Below are 12,107 nucleotides of genomic sequence, written 5' to 3' on the forward strand. Positions count from 1 at the left end.
CTTTGAAGCTCAGGTTTGTAGCTATCGGAGCTGCGATGGGATAAGCAGCGAGGAGATACTTATGCCGGTTTATAATACAGAGAGAGGGGGAGAAGGAAGAAGAGCAGCCGCGTCAAATGTCCAGCATCCGAGTTGGCAAGGAGGAAGAATTGGGGACAGAGCTTGAAGAAACAGAAAAGGGAAACGCTCTGACGTTTGGCGATGAGAAAGGCATGTTTCATGTTGCTGCAAGCTGTTGTCAAGCTGTCGATGTGGGGGTGCTTGCGGTGCTTGGGTGGTCCCTGAGAGCCTCTCCACATCCGCTGTGGGCGTGTGGGCGTTGATGACCTACCACGTTACGCCGGGGAAATAGTAAGTAATGATTAAATTAAACAGAAAAAAAATAAGAGAAAAAAGGTAAAGGCAGTAGGCAGCGTAAAGATACTAGTCAATATATTTCAGGAATATTTCGAGGTGCCTCTCGTCTTCCTACAGTTACCATACCTAATAAGTATCGCTTCACCGAGGCGGCACCAACCGTCCAAAGTTAGTTACTCTTCGGTGTAGCCATACGCCAACTCGCTTCGAACAAGTACATTGCGAGCATTCTCTCTGGGCATTGCACCTGGAACCCAAGAGAGCCTCAGACCCTTGCGGAACAATAGGCAGTAGCTCGATCCGCCGTGCCGAAAGGTTCCAATCTCCTCCCCCTTATAGACAGGCTTGGGCAAGCCGTCGCGGAATCGATGGGCAATGTCGCAGGTGGACACATCCGACAAGCCGACGAACATGGCACACACGATGCCAATCGGCGGCGGCGCGCGGATGAAAATTAGCGCCCGCGTCGCGACTTCAGTAACGTACACCTGCGATCGATCCGGCCCGGACGGGTCGGGGCCGATGGGGCTTGAGAAGCCGGCAAAAGTGGCCTCGGAGAAGTACGTCCCATCGACGACTCGGACCTCGATAACGTGGCCGGATACAGGGGCGCACCAGCGGTGATACGACGTCAGAGTGAGGAAGCTCTGAAAAACGGTGCCGCCGATGAAGGACTCGGCAAGCTCGTGGTGGTCCAGCATCTCCATGACGGAGTAGCGGTTGCCCTTGAGCCAGAAGCTGTCGTAGGCTTTGACATTTGCCTGCAGCGCATACGGTCTAGCCTCGCAGGCGCTCACGATGCGGTGGCCCACGGGTCGCACCTTGTCAATGTCCCGAAACTGGCGCGTGAAGAAGTCGTCCCACGATTTGAACCCCCAGTGCACAGGATCCTCTGCCGGTGTACATGAAAAGAGCTCCGAAAACGAGTACCGCGCGCCGTACTCCGCGTTGCCATCTTGTTCCAGGGCGGCGAGTGACGCCTTGCACAGCCATCCGTCTTCAGCTGCGGTAAGCACATGCAGAGACTTTCTCCGTCGTGAGAATATCGTCGCGCCAGGTATTCAAAATTGCTTTGAGCTTCTCATTCACGTCTTTCCGTAGGAAAAACGCATACCCACTGGGCGTCGCCATGGGCCAGGCCAGGATTGCTGTAAACGGAAGGCCCAGCAGGCCGACCCCGTAATTCAGCCATGTCCCATGTCGGAGCTACTTCTGTCACGATGACGCTGAAGAGTTGAAGCATGTGGGTGTAGCTCCGTACTTGCCTTCTTCCGACTGGGTTCTCCCTGTATGGCGACTTGTTGGGAAGTTCGTCAAAACATGGCAGACGCTAACATGCGGAGATCGGCACTGCTCTCGATCAGAATTTTGAGGTCCTGTACCACAGGGCGGAGCGTTTGCCCAAGCACTCTCTTCTCGACATTCTCAACAAAACCTTGAAGCCGGGTAGTCGGCGTCTTGGAGTTGTGACGCAGCTGGGCAGGCGGACCGTCGATATTCCACCGCTGCAGAAGATCGTGGGAGACCTTGTGGACCGTCATTATACTATAACTGCAGGGCTAAAAACTAGCTCGATATGCCCTTTAAGTCGAAGTTTATCGAGCCTGATTTGTAAAGCGGCCCAACGATACATGACTCTTTGTTGTCTCTATGTCCCCGTCTTACATGCGTTTATGAGTTGTCATACAATGCCTTGCGTCGGGTGACTGCTGCGACGTCATGACACATAGTATTGGAGTAGGTTGTAGGATTCATGTTGTCTTACGTCGGACCGGGGACAGTCACACATATTGTCATGTCTCTCAGCCGCACAAGCCGGCAAATGCTGGAGCATCTTAAATGACGATACTGTTCGAGAGATACCGGGCCGGTCACCTTTTTCCCTTTGTCTCTAAATCTTGTGAATTGCCGAATACTGAACATTTAAATTCTCTGAATAGTGCAATAGAGTAATTTCTATTACCCATATACAGTTCTACTGCACATTCTATTACACAACATGAAAACAAGAATGAATCAAAATCAGAATACTGCAATGCCGGTGATATTATCGGTCAAAATTCTCACAGCGAGAATCCTGAATTTTCGTTTTTTCCCCGAAGCTTCCCAAGTCTGCTTCTCCTATAGGAAATGCAAAGATCAGGCCGAACGAACGAGATCGACCGTAGCACAATGAAACGATCCCCCGAGGCTGTTTACGTTCTCAAAGGGACACAAAATCGGCTCCATTCCAAACTCGTCTCTTACCCAATCCGCAAACTGGGTGTCATTTTGCTCGACCAAGATCCGCTTTTCGTCAATGGACAGCGCATTGAGCACCAGCCACGTCGAGCACATGTACATTGGTGGGCGATTCTTCTCACGGGGTTGGGGAGTGAATGGATAAGCGACTAGCTGCCAGTCTCCGAAGACGGTATGGCGGCGCAGATCTTCCTCCGTGACGCGCTCGGGATTGTATACCAAAAGCCCGTTGCGGAGGGGTAAAAGAGTGGCGTCAATGTGCATTGCGTGCTCATCCGTCACGTTGAGAATCTCCAAAGCGTAGCTGTCCGGCAGCATCGCGCGGAGATAGTCGACGCCCTTCTGGTTCGTGACATTGCTGAGCTGGCCGATGATGGTCTTGCCAAAACGCATAAAGTCGGCAGTGTCGAAAGCAGGTCTCGAGTTGTTGATGGCCCATGCATGACTTTTGACACCGTTGGTGCCATCGGCGGCCTGTGGTTCCTCATGCGTGAGGAGGCCGTCATAAAGCGTGTCTTCGCCCACGATCAAGGGGGCTCGACAAATGCGAGCAGGGCCTGGGCCACCACTCAGCTCAGACAAAATGTCGCTGTACCCGAGCTCAACCTCACGGCGGCGGCATCGCCAAGCAAACGGGGACTCGATGACGGAGGTGCCGACCGTCATCAACGCATCACGCGGCATGGCTCCGGTGTAGCCACCGGCCTTGAGCCAGTCAACAGACTTGGGGCGGAAGACGCGCACGCCGTGACTCTCGAGCAGCACAGCGAGGTTGTCAAGCTCGAACTGGGCCTTGGCCACGATGTCGGCCGGGAAAGGGTGCAGGGGCTTGAAGTTGTGGGCATGCTCCTCCGGCATCGTTGCCGCAATCATGTGTGGAGGCTCGGAGGGGAAAGCAGAGTGCTCAGCGCGGCCGACAATGGCGGCCTTGAGAGGAGACCACTCATTGTCTGCCGAAACGAGTGGCATGTTGTTGGAAGTGGTGGAGGGCATGATTCAGAGTATACAAAGGCGTTTCAGGTCTCAGATGCTATGCGCGTCTGGAGCAGAGGGAGTATAGAGCAGAACATGAGCGCACACAAGGGGAATTGGCCTCCTGGAGGTTTTTGTATGAATCCTTTTGCAAAATGGACATTGCATATCCGTAATTTGCCTAGAATGACGACTTCCGCTGGGAGCAGGAGTATGCACGAGAAATCTCTGCTCCCCGGTTTACAAATGCATGCTCTGCCACTAGCGAAATACCGCAAAATATGTACGTCGGGCAAGCAAATGTACCATGCATATGACGCAACATGCTGCCTCATCTCCACTGGGGCTGAACGTGGAGTGCAGACGAATATTATACAGAAGTTGCAGTCGCAGCTACTTGCCTGCTGGTGAACCTCGTGCGCTACCCTCCGGTCTCGACCCGACCCCGGGCCGGTCCGGCAGATCATTACCACCAAGAGCCGCATCTGCGACATCATCACACAGCTGAAAGTACGGGTGTGATTCTGGTGGCTGGCTGCGTTGTTCCATTTATCGCGGCAGGATGTTCCACGATGCTGTGATCGCCCGTCCCGGGTTCCGCCCCTCCAACCCAATGAGTGTAAGTCAGACTCCGTTCTCCTGCGTCTGCGACTGTTTCCCCGTGCCCCTCTCCCGACACCGGTCAGTTCATCTCCCTTCAAGAGAGACCTGCATGACTAGCGCATCTATAAACTAGGGAATAGATTAACAATATTGATTCAATACGGCTTGCACTCGGTGTAAGCATCCCCGTTTTGATGCCGCCGACCTGCCCGTACGATGCTTGCCACGTCACGATCGACTCGCAGGATGCAGGTGGCCAGCTTGGGACTGGCTTTACTCGTCACTACCCGAATAAAAGGACTACCCGAATAAAAGGACAAATGACCGAATTGAGGCGACAAAACAACTACAACTTTCCAATTGCAATAGAGAAAGTCACTTTTGAAAATGGCCCTGCAAGTATTCTCAGCCTCGAATGCCACCGTCCTGGTGGCACTCGCAGCCGCTGCGATAGCTCTCGCGTTCTTTCGATTTATTATTTACCAAAATCACTTCTCGCCGTTGTCGAGAGTCCCCGCCGCCCATCCACTGGCCAAAATAACCTCGCTATGGATCCAATGGCATAGATGGCGTGGGACCGAGTTTGATTGCATCACGAGTGCTATCGCGGCAAGTGGCCCGTACATTCGTGTCGGACCCAACGAAGTCATCCTCAATGCCATTGACGCCGTCCAAAACGTCTATGGCGTTGGCGCCAACAATTTTGACAGGCATCCTTCATATGACTATTTCATTACTCAAGGGTATGTCGCCTCGAAGGCAATCCGTCTGAAGAACAGTCCGGAAAACTGACATAATATCTCCGACCAGCACTCGGAACATGTTCACGTCGCTCGGGAAGGATCACAGATCTAAGCGGCGTAGAATCTCTTCCATATACTCACGTTCATTTTTGCAGACTTCTCCCCCGAGGCTGCCGCGCAGCGTCAGGCCTGGCTTTTTGCTTTTGGAGGCGGCAGTCGCGGGTGCATTGGCCAGTACGCTGCAATGGAGTGTAAGTTCAAATTCGTAGATTTTTTATTCATCCTTTCTCTGTGATGCTAATCCGTGACTAGTGATGAGACTGCTTCTCTGTGGGATCTATACAAATTTCAAGACGACGGTTGCTGATGAGAGCGGGTACCCTGGTGCGAACAAGTTTGTAGGCAGCGACTGTTCCGAAAAGCTGTATATCAAGTTTGAAAAGTTGTCTCAGGAGTAGGCTGCAAGGCCAAAGGGTTGGTTACGGTTTTCGTGGTATACTTCAGGTCGGAGATGTCTGCAGTATCGAGTACAGTCTTCTCTATCGAGCCGCTTTTGCGAATTCTCTGTGTTTTGACCACAATGATAATAGCTGTCAGCCAAACGCGGGCCAATTTACCGCTCGGCAGCTCATCACCGTAAATAATGATGATCTTCGCCCAGCCAGCCACACGCAGGGCCAAGACAACGCCCGACCATCACGAGCCCGTGGTTGTATATGCTGGGATCAGCTGGTCACATCTCGTATCCTCTACGTGCCCATCATCATGTCAGCTTGGAATCAGTGTGCATGTAGTGGTACACAAATCTCAACATCTCAACATTCTATTAAATAACGATGTGACTGTTTTGGGTTGCATGTCTAAGACGGCCAAACAACTGTTAGACAAGCACGCTATAAATAAGGCAAAAGCTATCCTGGTCTTGGCCTCTTGGTCATACAATCGTCCACTGACAAGAGATTTCAGGGCTCATGTTCACTTTGCTCTTTCAGCTTCAGACGCAAGACCTGTTTTCCATGATTTCTTTGGGCCGAGGTCGATATCTATAATACCTCCAAGCATTGCCTCAGTGTTGTAAATAGTGCGAGATACCACATGCGAAAGAGAAATAAATCGACCTTGCACTGCGCTACACTGTATACTGGTATTATCGATGAGCTCCAATCGAGCAAGTCAGAGGTGCGTAAATGTAAATTTATGAAGGAGCGCTAGAAGTGGGCGGAGGCTATTTAAACATGTCTAACAAAACCTCCTATCCATAAGAGCGTTTCTTTAATTGTCCTACTCCTTGCCGTGATATGCAGTCAATCTGTTTCCGCCCAAGTTTTTGTGCGTTAGCTCCCCTCAGAAGGTAACTGTGAGAAAACTAAGACCAATCCTGTATGCCGACTAGCAGCGAGGCGTGCAATGCTAGTATTCTCTTGTCTGATTCATTATGGATTGTGGTACCGTTTCCTCGGGACATCTAACGCACTATGTGTATAGAAAGGCTATTCCGCCTTGTCTCCTGCCGCCATTTCCTCACCATTCTGATACTTATCGTGTATAACCACTTGGCTGCTCACTTCCCACTAGACACACATAGCTGGCCGACCATTCAGTCATCATTTCAACATGCAATTCATAACGCTCGCCGGAGTCGCTGTTCTCTTAGGTATACCGCATAGTATCAAGCCGGCAGGTATCGTACGCGAGATATCCATGGTCAGTTCTGGGGCCGCTGAAGCAAGATGCACACATGTGTAGTATCAAAAACATGCTACATTGGCACTGAGTATCGGTGGAACTCTCTTGAAGAGATTCAACTCTGGGGTTCATTGCGCATTTACACATCGCATCCATGGCCTGATAAAACAGGTCGGCGTCGTTTTAGCTGCCACGTACGACCATCCTACTTTGATGTACAGCACTGTCAAACAAGTCGCGCAGATTCGAAATACTGCGATCCAGAAATCAAATGGGTATTCATAATGCATTACATCTCGTCATGTCAAGTATAGATCCCGCCACATGCCCAGCCCCTCCTCACATGGGCGTATTGAAGTCGTCCTCCTCCAAGTCATCATCCTCTTCCCCATCGCTGCCGCTGTCGTCCTCGCTCTCCAAGCTGTGCGGGCTGCTCCTATCCAACGTACTCCCCAAATTACTGAAGCTGCCCTGTAGTGAAAACCCCCCACTCCCAAGGCCCGAAAATGAGCTCGGCAGCGAGCGGCCCGCAAAGTCCAGCGCGGCGCTCGCGCACCGGCTCATCGACGGCTTCTCCGGCAGCTGCCGCAGCAGCAGGCCCGTCGACGAGTCGAGCATGTCCATCGCGAAGCCCGTCAGGTACCGCCCCTGCTGCCCCGGCTTGGCGCTGACTGACAGCGTCCAGCGGTACTCGGCGAGGCGCCGGCGGTACCAGTCGGCCTCCTCGCGGCCGGGGCTCGTCGCCCACAGCAGCGACCCAAACGTGCCGATGAGCGCGAAGCTCGTCTTGGACGCAAAGTACCAAAACGAGTGCAGGTGGCCGGGCGACAGCCGGTTGACAAAGTCCATGCTCGAGATCAGGCGCGCCTTGGCCGCGCTCCGACAAATATGCTCCAGGTACGGGTCGACGGTCGTGGGCGAGGCGCTCAGCGCGCTGATGATGCGTCGGTGCAACGAGATCTCGGCGGCAAAGTACGCCAGGTGCAGGTAGCCGACGCTCGAGGGGGGGGGCGGCGCGCCGCGTCCAGCCCCGCCAGACGAGGACAGCGACTCGAGGCGCACGCAGGCCGGCAGGTCGGCGTACCACTCCTTGAGCTTGAGCTGGATGGGCTTGGCCTGCGCGAGCACCATCTGGGCACCCTGGGCGCCGGCGCTCTCCACCTTGTGCATGGCGGCGAGCGTGTAAAATGTGTCGAGGATCTCGGTCAGGATGCCGGTAAGCTGGACAAAGCGCATGAAGATGACCTGCCCCGTCTCGGCATCCTCCTTTTGCGCCGCGTTGCCCTCGTCCCAGTCGACGTCCGGAAAGTCGTGCACCGTCAGCGGGCGGACGGCCCAGTTGGAGGGAGTAATGTGCGAGGGACGACCGTGGACGAGGGCGCCCCATTTGTCCTGCATGTAGACGCCCCAGGAGAGGCGCTTACGCATACCCTTCTCCCACGGTGGAATATCCCACCCCGAGCAGTCGAGGTGCAGGCCGAGTTCCTGCGCGACAGCGACGAGCTGCGCCGTCGATGCCCACTGCGAGCTGCCTGGCATCTGCGCGAGCAGCAACGCGGCCTCGACTGTCGACAGCTTCGGGCGGCCCATGGCATCGGCGAGGCTGCTGCGGACAAGCCGCTCCAGCGCATCCGTGTCAGGTTTCGACTGGTCGGCTAGCAACGGGCTGTGGTCCCACCAGTTGATGGCCAACAGATACACGGTGGCTAGTAGCGGCGGCGTGAACTCATGGTAGTCGCGCTCGTACTTTTCGAGAAATACGTGCTTCTGCACGATGGGAAACGCCGGGTGCACCCGCTGGAAGAAGAGGTCAATCAGCGTCCGCCCATGCGGCGCGACGAGCCCCTCAACGGCCCGAATGTCCGACTGCTGCTGCGCGTAGCCGCGCGTAGCGCTGTCCGGGACGAGGAGGAAGCTGTGGCCCGGGCTGACTTTGCGAAGCGCGCCGCGCGACGTCGTGCTCTCGTTCTCGGGGTCATGATCGGATAGGTTGAGCAGCGAAGGCTCAAAGTCGGTCGTGTGTCCAATGTACTGGCTGTGGCGGTCGAGCTGCAGACCTAGTGTGCGGCCGAGACTTGTCGGGCCGCCTACGTTGGCAAAGTCTTCGAGAAGACTGGCGCTGGTGGCGTTGTTCACAAATCTGTTGTTGGGATGCCGTCTGGAGTGCAGATCCGACGTGGAAAATCTAGACAAAAAAGGTCAGTTACTGTGCAGATGCCACCGGGAATCGCCTGGAAAGGCGTAAAAGTCCCGCTATAGCCGCATTCGGGTCGCGTGAGTCGACTTACCCTCTTTTGACGGTACTTTCGCCAAACGGCTCAGCGTGCAGCTTTCTCTTGCGCGACTGCGGGCTCAGCGCGATCAGCGAGCACTCGGCGCCGGCGTCGAGGCAGGGCGTGCAGCCGTCGCTATCTTCCCTGGTGACGCAGCGAAAGCCCAGCTGCTGACATGCCTGGCAGCTCATGCCAGCCGATGACGACGAAGCTTCCGCTATGGCCTCAAAGCCTGATCTGTCCTGCAGGCTGGGCGGGCCGACCTCGAAGCGGTTCTGGTACGCGCGGTGGCTCACGGACGCTGTGGCCTGGGCGGACGGTATCCGTTGGTTATGGATGTTGATGGGCGCGGACGGCTTATTTGGATTGCCAGAAGCCATGATCAACATGGAGGGCAAAGCCAGCTGGACAGGCAGGTCGGTTGTTGTTGAAAGTGGTCTTGGCTGGCGCTGGTCGTGCGACTATGTCACCAGGACTGGCGTGTGGTGAGCTGAATCAAGGTGGCTTGTCGGACGAGGCACCTCTCGCTAGTACCGGTGGCTGAGAGCTCTCACCAAGAACCTGGCAACCGGGCACTGAAAGCTTGAAGACTCTCCTGGGAGTCTCTCTAACGGTTGGGGATCGGATTGTTCTTGGGCACAAACTTCAAAAAGCCGGAGCGAGAGACGCTGCGGCAGAGATGTGCTCGACGGGTGCAGTGGCCCGTGGTGAGATGTTGCAGCGACAAAGGACCTAGAGGCATTGACACACAGGAACTGCGATTTACAGCGGGAGAGCACCAATGGGTGAGTTAGGTATTGCGTGCGTATATTTGTTTTGTGCTAGAGCGTTGAGCATGCGATGCTGTTGAAGAGCATACGAGGCAGCGAGTTGAGGAAAAGTGACTGGTCGCGAAAAGTGGTCAAGTGGCCTCGTACGTGGTGAAGAAGGAAGAGAGGAATGCAGGATGAGTAACTCGAAGATGAGAAAAGAGGCAAAAACCAATGGGGTGGTGGTGTGTGTGCAGAGTAGCAGTACTGGTAGTATAAGATGAATGGGTGGCTTGTGGACTGGGGCAGCAGCAGGCCTGATTCGGGCGTTGATGCCGATATAGCGCCGTGGCATGTGCTTACTTTCCCCAGACGAGGGAGCAAGTGGTGTACCAGTACCGAGTTTCAATAATGACAGGACAATGGCAACAGAAAAACTTGATTCATCGGGCGGCCATCAAGCCTGTCGGTGTCTCCCTGTCCAGTGGCTGCACGTAGATGGGTGGGGGAGAGACAGACGGCTGGGATTAGTAGGTGTCAGGCTAAAATTAGTGTGGATGAATATAGAAATAACAGAGCGTTTTTTCTTTCCCGTCTAGTCGCTGCCGAGGGCGCGGAGGCAATCCTTGCCCTGTTTGGGGTTAGGAGAAGCGGAATTAAAAATGTAGGTAGAAAAGAAGGGCCGGCTGCAGTGGTGGTGGATGAGGAGCGACAGGCAGGCATTTGGAGCCATTTGGAGCCATTTGGAGCGTTTTTTTCTTTCTTGGTGGAGTAGCGCGGTGCGCGGGATGGATGGTCATTGCCCGTCGAGTCGACGACTGGTGGCCGCTGGAGGGTGAAACTGTCCGTACTGGATTCTCTCTGTCGTTGTGCTTCAATGTCGGTTGGGGTGTGCGTACGATGTGTTGTCCTGGTCGACGGAGCTGATGATGAATGTCTGTTTGACTGTCTGTTGGAGAGACTCTGGTCCCCGAGACAAAAATGTAAAAGTGGCTTAGTACGTGTGGCGCCACAGCGGCTGGGGTGCCATTCTGCAGACTGCAGCTCGATGAGCTGCCGTCTTGGCAAACATGTCATGGCTGTCTCTCCAGGACACATGTGTGTGTATGTGTGTGCGAGCAAAGCGACGCCAGCAAAAATGTCCCGCTTGGTAAGCCAAGTTGGAAGCTACCTTTACATTGAGCATGACCTTCTTCCCAGGGACAAGTTTCACGCCATTGAGGGTTATTTTGGCTACGGCTCCCGCTACTGCAGCCGGCCATGGCCAGTTGCCTGATTTGGGGTGCATCTCACAGGGCGCTGGGCGCTGTAGCCCGCTAGACTGACAGCAGTGTCTAACGTCGCCTCCTCCCACTGACATCACTGCCCAATTTTGGCGTTTCCTCCCATTGAGCAGACAAGAGTAATAACAGTAAGGTACCTGTAACTTGGCACTAAATTCTAACCCAACACGCCCAAATGCCCCCCCATGTCTGTCACCCATCACCATGTTCCCCCCTGCTGCGCTAAAAATGGCCTGCAGGCTAGCCCCCACAACGACCAAGCCAGGTTCCTTATCTACATCCAGTCGCGGCTCTGTCTTTTATCAGCCCAGGCAGCCTCATGATGACAATTAATAATATATTCTCTTCATGTTCCCTTCTTTTTACCACATCAAGTAAGACTCTTGCCGTTTTTATTGAATGAGACGCTAGCAATTCCCGTCTGTCGATTCCGTTCGGGCCTGTCCCCCCGCAAAACGCCGGATCCCATCCAGTGCTTGCAGTGCAGCAAACAGGGCGCCCAGTCCAGTAATAGGTGACATGGCCCGACAGCAACCCCCGGCCGTAGCCGTGCCGTCGAATCATTACGTACAATGACATGCAGCTGCAAGCAGCCCTCGGTTTACGTTTGTCAGTATTATTGATATGAATGGCCTGCCAAGTCAGCTCGCTTTTCTCTCCTAAACTTAATTTATCATTTGCATGGAAAGAAGCCCGGCTTGGCTACAGCATTGTCGGTCCGTCGGCCAGTGCCGGCTACCTCTGGCATTATTAGCCAACGATTGTTTCTAGCAGCTTAGTCTAGCTCTTCTAGAAACCACAGATGCACGGAGCTATTTCTTCTTTCGTCTTTTAATCCCTATCTATCCATCTCCCCGGATTTCCTCTGCAGCCAGCCGGCCTTTGTGGGGTGCATTCACTCTTCTGCCCTTCCCCAACGGACCTTGTCCGCCACAAGACCACCATCCAAGACTTTCTCAATGATGCGCTCCACTCGACGGGTTTCCGGCCCTCATCTACCAGTGTTTCCTCTTCCCTTTTTCCATCTCATCAATGGATCTCCCACCTCATCTGGGGCTGCCGCATCTCACCTCCCAGAACAAAGAGCCGGCTTACATGTAATATCCTCCCCCACATGTGCCCTGCCTAATCTCAATGTATCCAGTATCCAAGAATAGCACCCAAACTAGTTTACTTAATTTAGTTTACTGGCCCCAGATT

At 54.1% G+C, this 12,107-nt stretch overlaps 4 protein-coding genes across 4 annotated transcripts; 1 reads left to right on the forward strand and 3 right to left on the reverse strand.

Annotated features, from left to right (window-relative positions):
- Nucleotides 1–530: 530 nt before the first annotated feature.
- On the reverse strand, nucleotides 531–1,600 carry LMH87_009182 (uncharacterized protein; the record flags this gene model as incomplete). The annotated part of the gene is made up of 2 exons (XM_056202473.1): nucleotides 531–1,382; nucleotides 1,472–1,600. 2 exons carry the CDS (start codon nucleotides 1,598–1,600, stop codon nucleotides 531–533), a joined length of 981 nt encoding a protein of 326 aa, XP_056057033.1.
- An 896-nt stretch (nucleotides 1,601–2,496) lies between these two features.
- Nucleotides 2,497–3,591, reverse strand: LMH87_009183 (uncharacterized protein; the record flags this gene model as incomplete). Its single annotated transcript, XM_056202474.1, has 1 exon — nucleotides 2,497–3,591. One exon carries the CDS (start codon nucleotides 3,589–3,591, stop codon nucleotides 2,497–2,499), a length of 1,095 nt encoding a protein of 364 aa, XP_056057034.1.
- A 969-nt stretch (nucleotides 3,592–4,560) lies between these two features.
- Nucleotides 4,561–5,231, forward strand: LMH87_009184 (uncharacterized protein; the record flags this gene model as incomplete). Its single annotated transcript, XM_056202475.1, has 3 exons — nucleotides 4,561–4,916; nucleotides 4,984–5,167; nucleotides 5,229–5,231. 3 exons carry the CDS (start codon nucleotides 4,561–4,563, stop codon nucleotides 5,229–5,231), a joined length of 543 nt encoding a protein of 180 aa, XP_056057035.1.
- A 1,710-nt stretch (nucleotides 5,232–6,941) lies between these two features.
- On the reverse strand, nucleotides 6,942–9,255 carry LMH87_009185 (uncharacterized protein; the record flags this gene model as incomplete). The annotated part of the gene is made up of 2 exons (XM_056202476.1): nucleotides 6,942–8,787; nucleotides 8,891–9,255. 2 exons carry the CDS (start codon nucleotides 9,253–9,255, stop codon nucleotides 6,942–6,944), a joined length of 2,211 nt encoding a protein of 736 aa, XP_056057036.1.
- Nucleotides 9,256–12,107: the final 2,852 nt, after the last annotated feature.

This window comes from Akanthomyces muscarius (assembly GCF_028009165.1).
Source record: "Akanthomyces muscarius strain Ve6 chromosome Unknown contig_18, whole genome shotgun sequence".
NCBI classification, from domain to species: Eukaryota; Fungi; Ascomycota; class Sordariomycetes; order Hypocreales; family Cordycipitaceae; genus Akanthomyces; species Akanthomyces muscarius.